This window comes from Echiichthys vipera, assembly GCF_963691815.1.
Source record: "Echiichthys vipera genome assembly, chromosome: 8".
Taxonomy (NCBI): Eukaryota; Metazoa; Chordata; class Actinopteri; order Perciformes; family Trachinidae; genus Echiichthys; species Echiichthys vipera.
The window spans coordinates 15,534,800-15,555,393 of NC_139833.1; the positions used below are offsets into that span (position 1 = coordinate 15,534,800).

General features: G+C 37.5%; 3 protein-coding genes across 3 annotated transcripts; all 3 read right to left on the minus strand.

The window, feature by feature from the left end:
* Positions 1-1,060: 1,060 nt before the first annotated feature.
* Positions 1,061-5,428, minus strand: upp1 (uridine phosphorylase 1; the record flags this gene model as incomplete). Its single annotated transcript, XM_083918076.1, has 7 exons — positions 5,416-5,428; positions 2,689-2,800; positions 2,425-2,583; positions 2,193-2,307; positions 1,542-1,751; positions 1,301-1,447; positions 1,061-1,212 (listed from the first exon to the last, which is right to left on the minus strand). The coding sequence occupies exons 2-7, from the start codon at positions 2,704-2,706 to the stop codon at positions 1,061-1,063; spliced, it is 801 nt and encodes a 266-aa protein (XP_083774202.1). The 5' UTR covers positions 2,707-2,800; positions 5,416-5,428.
* Positions 5,429-7,891: 2,463 nt separating this feature from the next.
* gra (granulito) lies at positions 7,892-9,291 on the minus strand. The gene is made up of 6 exons (XM_083918103.1): positions 9,195-9,291; positions 9,003-9,061; positions 8,556-8,613; positions 8,238-8,344; positions 8,090-8,148; positions 7,892-7,945 (listed from the first exon to the last, which is right to left on the minus strand). The coding sequence occupies exons 1-6, from the start codon at positions 9,274-9,276 to the stop codon at positions 7,918-7,920; spliced, it is 393 nt and encodes a 130-aa protein (XP_083774229.1). The 5' UTR covers positions 9,277-9,291; the 3' UTR covers positions 7,892-7,917.
* A 3,952-nt stretch (positions 9,292-13,243) lies between these two features.
* On the minus strand, positions 13,244-19,107 carry rbm12bb (RNA binding motif protein 12Bb). Its single transcript, XM_083919198.1, has 2 exons — positions 19,025-19,107; positions 13,244-15,690 (listed from the first exon to the last, which is right to left on the minus strand). Exon 2 carries the CDS (start codon positions 15,666-15,668, stop codon positions 13,746-13,748), a length of 1,923 nt encoding a protein of 640 aa, XP_083775324.1. The 5' UTR covers positions 15,669-15,690; positions 19,025-19,107; the 3' UTR covers positions 13,244-13,745.
* Positions 19,108-20,594: the final 1,487 nt, after the last annotated feature.

Below are 20,594 nucleotides of genomic sequence, written 5' to 3' on the forward strand. Positions count from 1 at the left end.
TTGATTTTTCCCTCTTAAAATAACATTTTTTTTGCAGTATTTAGGTCCTGTATGACACTTCTTGAAACATTACAGAAGCGAAATTTGAAGAAAAACAAATGCAACATACATTGTGCATAAATAAATACTCGAGATTATACATATTTTGCACAACCAATACCACCACCAGGACACATTTATCAATATCAGTGTCATTTTTCATAAAAAAATGTCATGAAACATTTCATTTCATTTCATTACATGAGGTAATTCTGTATACATGTTGCATAAAATAGAGGCCTTAAATAAGACATCTGATGACAGTGAAATCATTCAACTACTGTGAATAAAGCCCATTTCACACATGCACCACAAACCTTCAGTTATCTAGCAAATACCTTGAGGAGCTATATGCCAGAACGCAAATGTTCGAATCACCTGAATCAGACAATAAAACTGACTTTTACCATGCCAGCACCCTTCTACAAAATCTGTGTAATGTCTGTTTGAATGTAAGAATTCTGTGTAAGAATTAAGAGAGCGAGTGGGCGTGTTGATGACTTTTCTGTCACAAGGCTCGCTTGACACCAGGAAACAAACTCACGCCCAAATTGTCGGACAAATACAAGGAATAGCAAGATACTGTTGTTCATGACTAAATAACAAACCGGCTACTTAAGCACATAGCGTAAATTGCATCAAGTCCTGCCTTTTGCAACTCCACCCAGGTACCACCCCTTGTCTAAATCAGAGTATTTCCAGTAAGTGAGAATGCTTCTGACACGGACAATCTCCTGTTGTGTGCTACATGTGAGAAAGGGAAATGTCAGACAATGTCCTATACTAATACGTCAGACATTGTCCGGAGTTCATATGAAAAAACGACTTAAGTGTCAAATGATCAACAAAAGACAGTACACATTTAGGCAGTACATATATCAAAATGCAGTGATTATTCTGGGGGTATTGAAAGGTATGGCTATTGGTGTAGAAGGAAAAGAGTGTATACAAAACAATTGAGTCATTGCATGGCACCATGTTTTGATGTATGCTTGCATAGCAGTGGAATAACTGTTAAACTTTAGCTATGTGTTGCTTTAGCCTTCAACTGCTTCTTAATGTAGTAGCCAACCAGTATCTGAGGACGTTGTTGGTAACTGTGAAGGACTTCATGAGAGACATTAAGCTGATCCCCCTTCAGTCGATCCAGCAATGTCACACACACCACCGCAGCTTCACACAAGAAAGAAATGTTAGAAACGAGTTGAAGACAACAGTCTTTGTTTCAATTTGTCAGCATGATGCTATTGCATTTTCTTACCTCTTAGACCACTAAGCTTGCACATAGCAGCAAAAACTGATGACTCCATTTCAATATTGCAGACTCCTGCTTCACTGGCTTTACTGAGGTAGTCCTGTTTGTCCTTCTCAGTGTAGGAGCAGAAAGCACCATCCAAACGGGCTTGTCCTGGATCAGACAGACAGAAAAATGTGGCAAAAGATGAACTTAACTGAAATACTGGTGAGACGTTATTTCCACATAGATGCATCAGGAACCATACCTTCGTAGAAATCCAGTGTACACATGGTGTTGCCGATCACTGTCTCAAATTGATTCAGCTCTTTGCTGCACTGCAGAAGCTCCTCGGCCAGGCTTTGGTCCAGATCAGTATTGCGCACCACTGTTTTCCCCAGGATAACCTGCTCAAACTTGGGCAGGAAGGTGGCATCCATAGACTGCTTGGTGACAACAACTGTGCCAGGCTTAAGTCCTCAAAACCAAAATTGTCAAGTCAGATAAACAATAGTTTCTAGTCTGAAAGTACAGTTTCAATGTTGGTTAACATCAGAATGAATATCAATTACTTACTTTAAAATACCTATGTTGTTCTGAAAACTTTAAGCAATTATACACAAAAGCGGATGGCACACTTTAAAACCTAAGGCCTAAATACTGAGTACTCAAATATACATCCATTGTATGAGCACCACACTAACCCATCTCATGGTAAGGGCATTTGACCCCACAGGGAGTCTTAGTCAAGTCGATTAATCTTTTCTTATAGAAGTTCATAAAGTTCATTTACAAGTTGATTTTCAGTCACAGGGAAACCAACAGTATTTAATAGCAGAATTTATGGTTTCATAATACAGGAATAATCAATATATAATCAGGCATTCGGGTAACAAAAATAAATAATTAATAAGCTTACCTATTCCACCTGATGTCCCGATGCGTACAATTGTAACATCTGTGCAATGAGCGTGATGGAGGAGCTTTATTAGCTCGTGCAACATTATGGCAATAGATGGGATGCCCATCCCATGCTGCAAAATAAAGCACAGCCATGTCATACACTATTTAAACAGCTATGTAGTTTTTAATACAAGTACACAGATTATTAGAATTACTACTATTTTCATGTTATGATAGGTCTTACGTACACTGACAGACAGTACAGGGCCAATTTTGTACATAGCATAGCGGTCCGTTCCAGCACAGATGTTTGGGTACTCTGATTTGGGGTCTTCCATACTGAGCTCAGCAGCAATGTACTCAGTGAATGATTTCATTCTCCAAGGACTGCCCCCAACACACACAAACTGAAAGAAAAAACAAACAAACAAAAATACAAGTAACAGCACAATAAAGATTATTATGGAGGTTATTTTTTTCCTCACAAATTCATGTAATAAAAAAGTCTTTACTTTGACATCACCAAACATAGCTGGTAGGTCATGAGTTCCGGTTCCTAAACCGAAGTGGTAGAGGATGTCATCTTTCAGTCCATCCAGGTGTGGGTTGTGCAGAAAAACAGGGCTTTGGGGGGGAAAGAGATTTTACAAGGGTCAGTTCTAACCTGATGATCACACTGAATTGTCATTTTGTTTCACTTCATTCATTAAGTGGCTTTTATATAGATAGTTTATGTATAGGTGTGTATATGTTAAAAATAGTGTGCATTTTAACTGCAACAATGTAATCTATAATGGAAGCAAGTGGATGTTTTAGTGTGTTCTGTGACCTAGAAATGCAACTTAATAATCTTATATTTAATTTTTGTACATTATGTAATTATCATTTTGGCTGATACTGTTTATTAATTATACTGTTTTTTGTACAGGAGTAGTAATGTTTCAAATGTAATGTTTCGATGGTTTTGAGCAGCAGCACATGCACATTTTTTTACTACAGTGTAACAGCCAACAAAAATAAAGAAATCATAAGTGGACATGGCAAAATCTAGTGGTAAATGTACTTATATAGGCGCTTTCAGTCTACTTGTCACATTCACCCATTCATACAGACAATCACAATGATGACAGTGGACATCTACAGACCATCTAATCTAATCATTTACACCACATTACAAAACCATGCGCAGCACAGGGAGATATTTGGGGTTCAGTGTCTTGCCCAAGGACACTTCGACATGCGGACCGGAGGAGCCGGGGATTGAACCACTTATCTCTTGAATGGAAGACGACCCGCTCTATCTCTGAGCCTTAGTCAAAGTGATATCTACATCATAGGCTACATCCACCCAGTTGCTAGTTTTAAACACACCTAGCTAAAACTAATGCAGTCTAATACAACAGTCTTGTGATACATCTCACTTCATGTGGGTTATAATGGTGAATTATTGTTGAACTGTTTTAGTGAACCGTTTAGAGAGAGAGAGACGTTGATTCTGTATTGACATTTTAAAGGATGTGTTTTGTGGTGCTGTTGAACTGTATCACATTATACAGAGGTATACTCTCATTGAGCTACTGAGTGTAGCCTAGATATATTACACAATCAGCAGTGAGAACATGTATTAAGTGAGAAAATGTGAATTGGGTGAAACGAGCTTTTACTGATGCTGACAACTCTTCTAAGTTTGACTGTTTAATAAGCTCAAGCAACAGTACAGAACATGGGCATAGCTTTATGTGAGTGGTTTAGCTTAAATACAGAACAAATACGCAACTACACATCCACTTCTAGCTGACCAATTAACAATCATAGGCTGTTAAGTTAGCAAGTAGCCCCATCTAGGTGGCTATATATATATATATACACTCCCGATGCACCGCGCACATCCGCCTCTAAACACAGTCACGCGCCCAAAGTAAATAATAACTGCCTACGTCCCTTTCGTACACGAGCAGTTGAGGAACTATGCTTTATCTTTAAAGGTTGAAAATGGAGAATGAGCAGAACACCACCATCTAGTGTCTCAAGATCGTAGTCGCAACAACAAAAATAATTCCAGCTGTCAGGTTGCCAGGTTCGTCAGACCCGGACCAGTAGCGTACAGGAGACCAGAGTCTGTTTGAGCCTGTTTGAACCCACCCCCTCCCGCAAATCGCACCATAAAAACAAGTATTGCAGAGAAGTTTGACTGACAGTTACCGCTACAGCTAAGTTAACATGAACGTTAGCTTACCGATGCTGTTGAACTGCTTTATCTTAGTCCATCGAGTGAATGCTTGGCCTATATTGACTCTCGTTTTTGCCCGTCTCCTGTCACTCGTGGGACAAATAACGCAGCTACATGATTGGCAAACTGCATTTCACCCAGTGTCAGTCTCCAGTAGCTGCGTCCAACAACAGACAACCCTGGCAACCCCACAATGCCCGCAGCTATTGGCTGGTACAATGTAAACAGAATGTGACAGAAAGTCATTGTCAAACCCGTAAAAAAAATTGATAAAACAATACTAATTCGGACTTTAAATATTTTTTTATGCAAAAGCAATACTTTCATTCTGTACCCCTCAAAATACCCTGTGGGTGTATTATCTTTTTCTAAATATAGCTTTTAATGAAGATTCTACATATTCAACCTTTAACTTAAACTGTTATTTGTAAACAACGTAGCCTATAAATGGAGTAGACCTACTACTGGCATTTAACATTCCCTTGTAATTGAATTTCATATAGAGGACCAACATTTCCTTTATGCTTGGTAGCTAAACCAGATATGATAGAAATAGTTAAATAACATTACTGCCTTGGCTTGTTATCCTTACAGTTTCCTCCTCCAAAATGAACCATACAGCATAGCGATAGCCTGAGTCTAGTCTATGGACCCTTTTTCAAGATGTAAACATAAACATTCAAAACCTTAGTCCTAGTTTATTTCCTGTTGCAGTGTATGTGAATGGCATCAGCTGACAGGAAGTTAAAAAGGATCAAGGTTGTTGCCTAGCAATGTAATTCAGTTGCAAAGGTATATAACCCATTTCACAGTAGTAAGCAAACATTCTAGATGGTTATGTTACATAAACATTGTAAATGTTTCAGTTCATTTCCTGTTGCAGTAAACAAGCACCCATGCTGTTGCCTAGCAATGGAATCCCACTGAAAAGGTCTATCGGCCAATCAAATGTCTCGTTTTAAACACTTTGGAACTACAGGGATTAACTCGGGACAGGGGAACTTCTCACCTGGTGCATAACGCGTTCCGCTTGTCGTACTTTGGATTCATCTTCCTGGAAAAAGGAAATTGTGTCCATGTAAAATTACATAAAGAAATACAGTGACCAAGAACAAGCCCTAAACGTTGCACGGAGAAACGGAAATGGTGCTTAGCCTTACATGAGGTGAGGAATTATCCTAAACTAAAACACAATTAAGATGCTTTTTCCCAGTTCAGGACACCCCAGCTGCGAAAGCACGCAGCACTTTCTCTCTCACAGCGGGGATACGAAACCGAAACAGCTCGCTCCATCTGTTCCCCTCGAGGTAAACCAACAGGACAAGAGAATCTATTTTAAAAAAAAAGCTTCAATATAAACACCAAACAGACATTTACCTTGGGTATGTTGCTGCTCGACTGCCGGTGCCGTTCTGCCAAATTACCTTCGCTCTCTGAACTGACGTGACGTGAGTGTCCAGCACAATGGCGTGACGTCGAGCACGTAACCGGGGTCACGTAGGCCTTGCTGCCCCATTCACAGGATGTTGACTACTCTGCTTGGGTCACGAACACAAAGGTCTAAACAGCAGACGTGCAATTACCACATGCACTGATGTCCGCAGAGAAAAATAACAGTGTGTTGTGAAAATCCCTATGTTTCACAGATGATTCCTGTTACATGGCAAGCAGTTTAAACATTTAATAGCTAGACTGGATATGTATTGCAGATATCTGTGATTCAACAATTCCTAGTCAAAAATAACACCAGATATCCACAATTACATTTTAGATATGTAGAATGAACACTCTGGTTCTCTGTTATGTAATTCTTAATAGGGAAAACTCCCATTTCAGATACCTACAATCCAAGTGTTACTAGTCATCATTTAATTCCAGATATCCATGTAATTTTGACTATCCAAAATGCATTCAGACTAGTTAAAGTGTCATTACAGATATGCACAACTGCAGTTTTCCTAGTAAGAATTACATTACAGATAACAAGATAATAAGTAACATAGTTTATACTTATCATTTTTACTAGTAAGAATTCACTTTTGACTAGGACAAACGGTGTTATGGATATCTAAGATGCAATTACAGATACTGTAAGAGTGTAGACATTAAAACAGCTTGCCATACCACATCCACTGCTGTCCGTAGAGAAAGCAACAGTGTGTTAAAATCCCTATGTTGCAAAACGATTACTGTCAGCTTCATTAAAAAAAATTGATGACGGTGGTGATAACCTCCGCGTACACTCCCAAAACCTATAAAACAGCCCAGGTTAGTGTTCCCTAATTAATCAAATGACTCATCACGCTCCTTTCAAGACATTTTACTGTTATTTACCATAGGTGAATTCAACTAACTTTCAAAAATGGTGTGCAATATCTCAATAAAACATGAACCTTAATTCATTACGCCGTTTTTGTTCTCTGGGCCTGTAAAAACTCACTAATTTGCTTCTATTGACTGGTCTTTAATGACCGAAAAACTAGCTAAATAAAGTCAGTTTGCCTTATATTGAGCTCCTTCACTGCATTACAGTGGCCTTTCGTGGTTCCATTTTGAAATAGCTTGCAGCATTTTACAGCAATATTTATTTCCCTCTCATTCGCTGCATATATATATATATTTATATATATACATACAATTTTTTTTATATATGCATGGCACTTTAAGCCTTTGCGTGTAGGTGAGTGTTTAGAAGTATTTAGTGTGTCATGACTTAGTAGTTCTTATACAGTTGAGACTATTTTTTAAAACTGTGATGTCACTTGTCCTTTGTATAATTGCTGCGATGTCTTGTTTTAATCCTGGAACGCTAAATCCCCCACCTGCACAACAAATTTAAAACTAAAAGAGAAACCTTAAACTTTGTCTTTCTGTGTTTTTTTAAGCAACATCTTCCACGTTACAGTCATTTGATACATTAATATAGAAATAGGGATTATTGCAGCTTTAAGTTTAATTACATGCAAGAAAGAAAATATCAGCACACTCAACTTTTGAGACAAATGTTCCTTTATCAGAGAAGAATTTCACATGTTTAGTAAGACACTTTAAATCACAAGGCTGATGTTATCCCAGCTGAAACCGCTGATCACAAACATCATTCTGACTCACTTCAGGTAGTGTTTTTTTAATGACTTGACTTATATGAGTGACGATGAGTCTGCATTAAATGTCATTTCCTCCCCAGTTTCTTTAAACAAAACATTTTCCTCACACTTGACTTGTAGCCACGAATATCTTATTTTACAAAATGTAAATACTTCACTCCAAACTCTCACACAGCAAAAAAATAAATAAAAGAAAACATGCAATATTCATACTAATCAAATAAAGTCGTTTAGTATTATGACGTTGTGAAACTTCACAGCAAACTCTTATTAGTCTCAAATAAAAATAATGTACATGTACATGTTATTTCCATAAGTTAAACCATTTCACCAAGAAAAGCAATAAGCAAAAGAAAAAACAAACAGAAACATTCTTTGGGGAAGTGAACACCTGTGCAACCTCCTTAAGGTGAGTGAAGCCTTTCTGCCGCCCTAAAAAGAGAAAAAAATAGTAATTTCAAACTGTGATGTTTATACTGTTAATTGTGTCAAGATACCCACTGAGCCCAACACCATGATTGTGATGTGAAGTTAAGGTAAAGTCACACTGACTTCACATTATAAAATGAAACTCACATGTCTTCTTTTCCTTCATTACACCTAAATTCATGACGCCTTAGGTGACCAAGATCTCTCTGTTGAGATGGTAAACAAACACAATTCAATCCAAATGGCACAGTTATTATTTAGATAGGATTCCTACATAAAACTGAATACCACTTACGGCCTCCATTAGGACTACTGGATGCTCTGGCAGGAATTCTGGCTTCTTCCTGGCCTCAGGACAACTTGCCAGACCAATTAAAAATTCTCGCGTGTAAGAAATTCTTCCTATTAAAATATATAAAAATAAACATGATAAGAGTTCAAACCAGGGAAATCAAAAGATAGGCAAGAGCGTTTTGTTTCTGTCACTGCAGGGGCCTTTTGGCAAACCACTACTGTAAATAACAATTTTGGAAAAATAACCTCCCTGCTGTAAGCACATAAACCTTGCAGAAGTGCACACATTTTAATAGTCTTTCAAATAAACACAGCTTACCTTCTTTCTGTTTGTGGAGGTTGACAATCTTGTAGAACTGCTCTATGCCAATAATTGTCTATCAAGCATGATATTAAAAGATCATTAGAATAGCTTTACAAAGCTCAATATTATCTAAATCAACAGGCAAATATTTTATTCAAAGCTATTGGAATGGGGAAAAAAAATCAGTGAATCAGTGATTAAAATGATTAGCCGTTCAAAAGAAAATGATTATCTATTATAAACTATTATCAAAATAGTTGCCCATTCATAATTGTTTAAGTCATATATCAGGCAGAAATACCAAACATTGTCTGGTTTCAAGGTCTCAAAGATGACGATTAGCTGCTTTTGCTTTGGTTTTTATATTTGACAGATTTCTTTTAAAAATCCACAGAATGATCAATAAAGAAAATGATTTGCAAATTGCAACCCTAAAATCGTGTCTTCTTTGGGGTTTCTTACCTCTCGAGCTTCTTCCTTCATCAGTGCCTGTGCACATGTAGCAGCATTTAATTTGGGCTCTAAATGAAGTGAAAAAATATGAGCATATCATATCATATCATATGAGCATGGCGTTAAATAAGAACCCAATGCATTTCACACTGACGTCTTTGAGATTCCTATAGGTTTGACCAACCGGTGGAGAGTGCTTACCACTGTCAACGTGGATGCAGCGGCGCAGGGGTCTGGCAGGCTCCAGATGTTTTTGGAGGATTCTTCTCCTTGATACCTCCATTCTAGTGTCAGTGAGGTTCAAACTTGTTTTAAATCTACTGCACTCTACACGTTTATACTGAGTAGAGCTGTATTAATACAGGCAGGCGATACTAGTGTTTCAATATAATCCGTGTTTTTGCTGCGTGTCAGGAATGGTGTTTTGATTGATTTCAATTTCATTTTAAACAGAAAATAATATTACACAACTAAAAAGCACAGATATACATCAATACCAAATACTTGAAGCTTACACTTATTTATTCCCAACCCTTCTCCATAATTCATTGTTAGTGAACAGCTTCCTTTTGTCATATATTCATATATATTCATATATTCATTTTTTATTTCTTTATTATTATTATTATAATTTTTTCGACTTGAAGCGTAATTCCAGTGTAAAATCATCCCAGGGCCTTTTTCGACAAATTCAGTCATCAAATAAGCCATAAAGATCATTTTTTCACGTATAAATGATTAACGGAGATATCCCAGAGTCGCTAACAAAACCAGCAGTGGTCAGAATCAGAATCAGAAATACTTTAATAATCCTAGGGGGAAATTGTTTTTGTTTCCAAGTACAGCTATACAAACAACAACAATATTATACAGATAACATACGGTATATATATATATATATATATATATATATATATATATATATATATATATATACATAAAATATCAAAACTACAAATGTAATATATATACAGCTGTTAGCTAACACTGGTTAGCTTGGGGAACTATGGTGTTGGCATTAAAACGGACTTTTTAACCAATACTGATCAGAATAACACCAAACCTCTGCAGTGGCATGATAAGAGTCCTTACACATAAAACAAAGCTCCAACAACGTAGTTCGTGAACCCGGAGTTTATTAAAAGAGTGTTTTAAAGACTTACCAACTGGCCCCGGTAACAGCTCCTCTCATAGTCCATTCAAGTCGAATACCAAATGATATCTAAAAGAAAGGAGCCCATTGATGCTTCATTTGATGTGCAGGGACTCTTATCATGCTACTGCAGAGGTTTGGTGTTATTTTGTTATTAGTGGTTAAAAAAGCCGTTTTAATGCCAACACCGTAGTTACCAGAGCTAATCAATGTTAGCTAACAGCTGACCACTGCCGGTGTTGTTGGCGACTCAAGGATTTCTCTGTTAATCGTTCATACACAAAAAAAATGGTCTTGATGGCTTATTTGATGACCGAATTTGCCGAAAAAGACCCTGGGATGATTTTACACCGAAATTACGCTTTAACGTCAAAAGTATCTTAGAAAATGCAATTTATTTCGCATATATTCCTCTCAATTATATATCATATTTTAGTGTTACAACTCTTACTTAAGAGTCTGTCAAACTTAAACTGATCTTTGCCCATTTTTATTATTATTAATGTAATTACTTTATGAACTATTTACTAATTAGCTAGATAATAAGTCTTCGGCATAATTTCACAATATCTTTAAGTTCAATTATTTAAATAGGTCTACTAGAGAAAAAAATCATTTGGCACTGAGGAGATGCTCCAGGTTGAGTGCAGTATAACAGCAATGCGAGCAATTCAATAGAAAAGACTTAAATTGGACCTAGGAGCTGATGCCGAACTCTTCCACAACTGTTTGTGTAAAATGATGTTCGTGAGAATTAGCAAATAAAGTTGTGAGAAAAGAAAGACTTCATTAATCCACTGCAGGTATCCTTAGTGCATCCTCAAACGTTATTCAAACAAAAGGAAAGTACTAGTATTTGATTTTCTCTAATTTCACGTGACATTCCTATTCATTAATGATACATTATATTTTCCTGCAATGTGTGTATTGGCAATAAATTGAATTAAGGGTCCCTTATTTTAATCTTGTCTTTATTTCCTTCCTATTTCTTACCCAATTGATTGTTTGTTTTTTTTTGTATTGTCTTGTCATCATATTGTCGTGTATGTGCACTATTTGCCTGTGTAAGAAAATGATTAAAAAAGAAGGAGCCTTTTTATCTTAATTAACTGTAAAATAATTGAACATAAACTGATATATGTGATGACAAGCTAATCCTAAACTATTTTCAAAAGCTCTTTCTAACGCTACCTGGACTGTGAACGACCTAAGCTTTGGAACACGGCGAACATTCCTGTTGCCCATCGCAGCAGTAGTTTCACAGCAGACGTCTGTGTGCGTGATAACGGGAGGCGGTTTAACGTTCAACAATCACTGTTTATCTAACGGACGGGACTGTGTCTAACGATTGTACCGACCTCGCTTTATAACGTTAACGAAACAAAACTAAACTGTAAACAAGTTAACGTTAGCTAACCCTATGAAAACTGCAACTTGACAATGATGCAGAAGTTTGAACTGTGTAAAAAAAAAAAAAAAATCATAATTCTACCTAGCAACACGTTGGCCTAGTAACTCATACCAAAGCTGTACGGGCTCGTCGTTGTCATTTTTACTTCAAATGAAATACTTTTTATGTTTAATTATTCACCTGTCAGTTCGGAAAGGCTCCCTTGGCGTGGTTTGGTCTGCTCACCTCACCGGTGTCATGGTAGTCAAGATAAAACACAACTTCCGGTGGACAACTTTCAAAATAAAATATTTAAATATTATTATTAGCGTGTAAAAATCCAACATCTGTTCAGTTTAGTCAGGTAAATGGTGACTTGGTGAACACCGAATAAAACCTTGTGTAAAGTAAAATGCAAAAACCCTCCTCCCCTCCACTCTCTAAGAACTGAGCTGAATGTGCAATAACCCCCTAATCCCCCTTTTACTTTTACTCCTTTGTAGAGTAACACCTCATGGTGTGTATCTTTATCTTCTTTTTTTTTTTTTTGCAATTTCTATTTATATTGCCAATTCTTGAGAGCTGCTAAACTGTGTTTCGTTGTCCTAAAAAATAATGACAATAAACTAGTGATAGATTGATACCTTGGCCAGCAGATATTTGTGTTTTTTTTAGGTGTATTGGTATTCGCCGATAATTTACACACAGGCAGCTTTATGTTGCTGGAGACGCCTTTTAAAGTTCCTTTTTTTAATTGAGACTCGTAACATTTGTTATCATCATTGTGTAAGTTTTATTATGTACACTGAGGGGGCAAAAGTAGTACCAGCTCCAAATATCAGCAGTCCGTATCGGTATCTACAAAATCCACATCAGTCAATCCCTACAATAAAGACATTCTAATGTGGTTATATTGGATCGATATATCGAGAATCTTTAAGGTTTGTTTACACAAAGATTACAGGGGTTAAATGACCGCTTCCTCTGCTTGTGATTCAATAAGACATGGAAAAGGATCATTGCATGCATACATATCTTGGCTGCATCCATATAAACACTTTCTAATTTGCCTTAAATCTGTCAGTTTGTATTTAATGTTTATTTAAATCATTTTGATGTTTGTTAAATGTAAGATTTGGATTCATCATTACACCAGGATCTTAACTCCGTAACTATTAAAAATATTTTCACCCTTAACAAAAATGTCAACATTACTAAGCATTGAATTGGTTTTCTAAGACCATACCTTTTGTCTTGCTGATGTTCAGACGTGATTGATCAAGCCACCCTGATCTTTCCATAGCAGTTAGTGGCTTCTCGGCTGTTGTGTGGATACAACTGTCCCTGCGTTCCAATACCCACACTAACCGACAACAAGTATGCTAGAAAAGATTTCATATGTCCCAATACATAATGTGTCAAATGCAGTAATCCAAAGATGCCAGGATGGGACATTGATCATCGGCAGACATTGCGATTCTATCCCATAACACTGTTTTGGAAGATCATTAACATAGAGACTAAAAAAAATAAGTCTAATACCAATCATTGAAGTGCACCATTGTACACTTCATATTACTAGACAGTGCATTATTAAATGTAAGACACAGACATGCGCTTAAAGAAACAAAATGTTTATTTGAAATACAGCTTCTAACAGTTGTTACTAATATATCATTTTACAAGTCTTGCTCTTGAACGTATGAGTATAAAAGTCAAACACTGTATCCCATTTTAACACCATCATGAATACATACAGCCTCTTAACCATTGAAACAAAACTTTTAATAGTAACTGATTCATTTTAATTGGTGATTAATCTGTACTTTATATACATGTTTGTGGGGCATGCAAAATGTGTTAACACTGCATTTTTATACACTTCAGAAAAAAACAGGGAAACTTAATGTACAGACATTTGTCCACACTACGTTGCAAGCTAAATAAAATGAATTTCACTTAATTATTTATATTTAATCAATATATTGCTTCATCACAAATAAAGGATGCAATTAGGGGAAAAAACAATTCACTGTATTCACAATCATAAGGCCATGGCATAAAAACAAATCCAAATTCAAGATCAAATCAAAGAAAAGGAAAAGGCTATTGCTTCCCTTAAATCAAATTAGTTTCAATCAATATTGTATATGTTGAAGCTACACCAACAGGGCATGATAAGTGCCAGCCATGAAAAGCAATGTGACTTTCACACGAGTAATAGCTGAATTTTTCTTGGACCGATGGGTCTTCCACTCAGTTCCTTAATTGCTGTTAAGGCCTCCTGGAGGGACTCAAATATCGCAGTCGCAGAGCCTGTAGGTTTCCCACCCTGGTCATACTGCAATGAGACAGACCCAGGGATGACGCGATAGCCATAGCAAAAGTCATAGATTTCTTCATTTCTGATTTGGAATGGCAAGTTAAGCAGCTTTACACATGTGTGACTGTTATTATGAAGCTCTGAGGGACCTAAGCCTCCACGAAAGCCATTACCTCTGTCTTGTGGAGCATTTGGCCCTACTGCATAGGGCTCATAATTACGGCCTTCATGGATGTGAGCCTGTGTATTAGTCATTGGTATATCACCATCACTGGGAATCCTAAAGTCACGGTACTCTGTGTCACCAGGGCGATAGGATGAATCGCTTCTCCTGCCTGAGAACCTCTCCTTTCTTGGCAGTGTCTCTTGCACCATTGCCTTTTGCACCACTGGTGGCTCAACCCCCAACTGCCGCATTTGAGAAGGTGAAATGCATTTTAGTATGACTTCTGACCCAAGAAATCTTTGTCCGTTGAGAGAGAGTGCCCTCAAAGCCTCTGCCTCAGACCGGAAGATAACCAAAGCCTTCCCAACTCCAGCACCATTATCGTCACGCAGCACAAACACCTTGTCCTCTGTGATATTATACCCAAGGAAGAAGTCCATGATCTCAACTTTCCGTACATCAAATGGCAGGTTCCGCACAAACAGACACAGTTGCTCTGAGTCATAAGGATCACTGGGGTGAGATGGAGGCCTCTCCTGAGACATTTCAGAGTCTTCACCGGGTTTGACATCCATGATCTGAGATTCCAGAAGGGCAATCATTTTCTCTCTAGAGATTGGCTTGGTAGATATCCATCGGTTCAAAAATAGCCTTTTTTCAGGAGTTAACGCATCGCAATAGTCACGCAGACTCTTGAACAGCACAAATGCAGATCTGGTTTTTCTCCCGTCACTGCCAATTAGGTAGAGGATCTGGTCGTCCTCAAGGTTTGCATTACGAAAAAGCCTTTTAATTTCATCTTTTTCCACTCCATAGGACAGATTTTCCACCAAAACACAGTACTCATCATCAGACGGAGCAATGGGTCTCTGGGCCAAAGGTGATTGTGACCTCACATGATGTGGATTCCTCTGACGGCTAACGGGAGATCTGTCCCTTTCAAAGTTGTCATCCATGTTGACATCCCTTGACTTATTACCAGTACACTGATGCCAAAAGTTTGATGTTGTTTGGGAAACCTCCACATACCTCGACTGAATGTATTTCCTATCCCTCTTTAGGGCTTCAATTGCATCCTCTCTTGTTGCAAATTTGACGAGACCTTTCCCATTGTTTTGACCACTTTTTTTTTTCAATATGACCATGTCAATAATATGCAACCCACGGAAAAAGTCACAGATTTGCTCTTCAGTCACAGAGAAAGGCATTCCACTTAGATACACATGCAGGAAGTCATCAGTGTTTGAAGCCCTCCGGTGATGGGGGGGAGGGGTATTGCCCGATCTACTAGCTGATCTCCTGCCCATCTCAGGGTCCACAGATCTTCTAGGACGTCTTGCATTCTCCTCATGTTGTCCCTTTTGATCAAGCTCCACATATGTTGTACTTCTTTCAAGCATATTTTGCATCTCTGCTTTACTACTTAGTAGCAATGTAACAGGTGAACTCTTGATGAAACCGCCTGACCGTGTCATGGCTCTTCTTGCATCTTCATCAGAAGCAAAGATAATGAAAGCTTCCTCTCGCTCCCCACCAATTATATGCACCCCTCCATCCGGAATTTTGAGGCCAGTGAAGAACTTGCGAATATCTTCAGAACCTGCTGTGACTCTTAGCCCCTGTAAACGGATGACGACTGCCATGCTGAAGTACAAACAACAGCACCTGCAGACAGAAGGGTATAGAACAGCATTATTGCCACAGCTTCTCAGGCTCAGCTTCAGTTTCCTGGCTTTCCAATATAACACCACTGAACTGGAAGAGCAATGTGAGGCAAAGAAAATCAGAGAGAAGGAACACCATTACGCTCAACGCCAGTTTTAAAAACAAACAAGAATTTCTAATTTGTTAAACATAATTCAACACTGTAGGCTTGCTCGAGACTGGAAAGTCACAATTCACAATATCAATCATCAGACCAGACCATCTGCTCTTTACTGAAATGGCAGCTAGACTAATGATAACAATATCAACCACAAACCTTTTTCTTAATTCCAACCCAAATTGAATTCACTTTATATTCAATCAAGTTCCATGCAAGATTCATCACTTCGCCACATATGAATGCATCACGACTCATATTTTTGAAACGTCACAGCCATTATTTCATTTTTATGACTTCTCCACCATTAAAGGCTGAATCCAGGTGTTGCGCATCACAATTGTACGTCCAAAGCTTTCAAGTTTACCAACGACTATTTCCACTTATTGAGTCAACAAAGTGATCAATAACACCAGGGTTGAACTTGGAACAAGATTTTTTCCAAATCATAATTGGACAGCCTTGTTGAACCGTCTTGAAGTGCAGACTTGGAAGTAGGCAGTTTGTCAACTGGAACACAGCGACTATGCGGAAAGGACAATGCCACCATTATCATGGCAAATCTACAAGACATTTGCATTGGCTACATCAGCACCGGCTGCGATCTAACCAAAGAAGCTCAAATTGTGTCGCTGAATGGAACCACAGGCCAAAAAGCATTAACAGTGACGATTACGACTTACATAATTTGGCAAATTTTACTATTACAGGGTGGTAAAGGACGACACAAGTGGTTTTGCATGTTCAAACTGAATACCATCCGTGATTTATTTCCGTGACAGTTCACCAACGCATGCAGTCAGATTTGAGATTATTTTGCCAAACAGAAATGTTTAGGTGCTTCACCTGCCAAAACATGTCCACCTTTGTAACTCACAGTAATTATGATAGTGCTCGTGAAATACTTTTTATCCTCAGACAAAGTTCCATGGCAAAGACAATTCTTCTGTGCAGTCACATGTTGGCTTGATTAGCAGGACTGATTTCCCGCCTATAAGTAGTTCTCCATGGAGCATAAAACGTTTCTGACCAAAACATGGCTCGCTATAAAAGGATGCACAACTCCATCAACTTTACTGCAAATCTGCTGGATAGCGCTTAAAATCAGGATGTCGTCATTCACAAAAGATTCATCCACTGCGTCTCCACTTTGCTTTAACTCTTGTAACAGCGGTTCCAAAATATCCCATTCACGGAAGAAGAAAAGCAGTTGTAGATTGCATTGTTTGCCAATCTACACCACGCAGTCCGTTTGTTTCAGAGGACGGTGTTCTGTTTAATGCAATAGCAGCAGTGTCCCCCTTTCTTGCCTTTTCTCCGTCCCGCTCTGCTCAGCCTCATTTCCTCCTTTTCTGGCCCAAACAGACAACAAACCAGCTGTTCCATAGAAAGTGTCATCGTCTCTTCATCAGAATTCCTCATCATGATAGTTGATGTGCTGTAAAGTATCAAAAAACTTCCCACTCTGAAGTCAGCAAAAATATCAGACCACCACAATCAGACAACTCAGTGCAACTGTCAAAACTTAATTTTTCGTTAAATGAATATTTCATAATAATTTGTAGGCTATTTCCTGTTGAATTTCCAACATCAAAGCTTATGAAACCAATGCTTTGTGGCAGCTGAATGGCAAAGTTCTGTAGTCAGATCTTCAAAAAGTTAGCTTTAAAAAAAAAAAAGTACAAAAACTCAGTGCATATATGTGCTTTACTTTGATCCATTAGTTATGTTGAGTAGGTTTCAACTTTGCAGGATTTTTAAGGTGAACTAAAATGAATTTGGAAATGGATTTCAGTGATGTAAATGTTACCACATTAGATTTATTGGGCTGACTGTACAAAGCCAATCATATGGTTCTGTAGGATTTACTATGACATGGCTAGCTGTTTCGTGACGAACCTCTGAACCAGACTAACGTTAGCCTGCTGCCAACTCGGGTCAAATGTTAGAGAGGAAATTATAACACATTAGGTGCTCAACACATAGCTGTGGTTGAAAAAGTTGTTCATCCACATAGTCAAATCCACCATGAAGACAATATAAGTTACATAGTCACTGTTACTTCTTTTAGGTTTGATTTAAAGAAGTAACATTTAAACGTATTCTAAAAAATGTGATACTAAGAGCATTACAACAATACTATATATTTGGCAGATGAAATTTCTATAATTAAACTGATGATTCTTAGAAAAATACTATATCCATAAAATGATTTGACTCAACAAACTATCCTGAATAAAGATTTCTAAAGATTCAGATAAAAATCATATTTGACCACTATGGAAAACCTAAAACTTAAAAACTAAATTGGCAAACACAGATTCTTTAGGCATTTCAAATGTACTACATTAGTTTAGCAGAAACCATACGTTTTTATATTTGATTGTTATTCTTCCTTCCTTTTTCTGTTTTACTGTCTTTGTAAGATTTTAAATTATTATATAAAAATAATCATAAATTAATTTTATATAGCACAATTTGTTTCAGTACTCAGACGCTTCACAGGAAATACACATACAAAACAGACAAACAGAAAGCAAGCTTACCAACACTAGAACAAAAAACATTAATAGAAAAACAGGGTGGAAGATGGCGGAGTTAAGCTGTTGTAGGTGATGTGATATAAATGTATAATTATATTCTATATGTATTGTGTATAACTCTGGAGCATGTAAGAAAAGTAATTATTATTTTAAATCTTTTCAATCATATTTAAATTTCCAATTAATTGTTATTACATAATCACTTAATATCAGTACCAAAACAGCTTAGCCACCTACACCCCCCCACAAAACAAAAACCGCACCGCAACGTCACACCACCGGACACACGTAGTATGTACGTCGCCGTTAATACCGCTCGCGGTAATCCACCTGCAAACGCAATGACAAAGAATAACGCGACCCCGACAGGGATAAGCGGTTGAAGATGAATGAATGAATGAATAACGTAAGCTAATTCGTTAATTAGGAAGGTGGCGAACATTACAAACGCCCGTGCCGTCCGAAACAAAGAAGCTCAGCAAAGTAGCTACCGATAGCTCTGTAGACGGCTAAGTTAGGCCTCAAGCGTTAACCTAGCCGGTTTGACAGCCAACAACCGACCCGAGTCAACGACGACGTATTCCCTAGAAACCACAACACAGTCATAACGACACAACCGACGACAAACACTTACACAATTGACAACCACAGATTCTCGTGCAAAATCTCAAGAATATCGGATATAGGCTCTGGTTGGGCTAGTTCGGTTTCGTGTCGCTCTCGTCTCGAAGTGGTGGCGGAGAGGTAGATGTTCTTCTTCCTCTTCTTCGAATTTCTTCTTCTTCCTTTCTCTGACGTCACACTGTGCGTAAACTAGCTTGGAAGCTGTTTGTCGCCACCTACTGTGTCGAAATGGGTAATGTCCATATCCTGCAGTCCATGAAGAAGAAGAAGATGAGATCAGAAACAGAAATACAGGGGGGAAATTATTTAATTTATTTATCAGTCCCACAAAGGGTAGACTTCCATATTACAGCGGCAACGTGGATAGCAAACATAAAAGAAGCATGAATAAGACATAAAAAGTAGACATATTCTATCATTCCACAAGGGATGTTCATTTTTTTCAATCTGTTATTTTAGGATATCACACACACGCACACGCACACGCGCACGCGCACACGCACGCACACACGCACACACACACACACACACACGTTCTCCTTTATCATTTAAAAAATCAGAAAAAAAACATTTTACTGTATCAATGGCCTTATTTTATTTTGTCTTTTTATGATTACTTTTCTTTTTCTTTTCTTGTTTCACATTTTATTTATCCACCTTATTTGTTTGACCATTTCTTCTATCCTGTATTATAGACTATTTGTTCTTTTATTTTACTAGGCATAAATATATATATATATATATATATATATATATATATATATATATATATATATATATATATATATATATATATATATATCACCAGCAATTGAGCATCATACTGATTTCTTTCAAGAGAGCAATAATATTAGTCTAAGTTTAGAACAGGCTGTGATTGTAAGATTACAACCTTCTCATGAGTCACCATGAGACTATTAGGCCTACAAATCCAAAAGTCAGAAGTCCTCAAGGTTTTTCTGGGGTGGAGAACACAAATTAAACATCAAGATCTTACATGCAATTCGCCTGTGACTGTTGTTTAGTTTTTTCTAATATATATATTTTTCTAATATATATATATATATATAGCCTAGTTTCATTACATTGCCACAATGATAAATTTCAAGTCAAGTAGTTTCCGTTTGTTTTGGGCCTCCTCTATGTTGTCGCTTATTCTCATCAAGATAGTGAAGCTTTTAATTGTATCTTTAATAGCCTATATATTTTATTTTGATGGCTCGGCCTCCCAGTGCGCTCCGGGGTTCCATGTTTCCACATCATGTGATGTTGTTTAGCACAGCAACCTCAGCCAAAAAACGCTGTTGGAGGATCAGTGTGGAATAAAAAACATTCCAAAAAGCATGCTCATAATCCTTTGTGCAGATTGGGTTGCGACCCTTGTTGTAAATTTACAGTTTGACCAATTTAATGCACTAAGAATTGCTAACAATCAAGTTTGCAACAAAACATGTTAGGCTGTAGACTGGAAAGATGAAGGCTGAAGCTACAGCGTATTATGCCTATACCCTGCTTACATTTAGATTATTGGCATAGTTTAATTAAGGTCAATCAGTCAAAAGAAAAACAATCGCAAACAA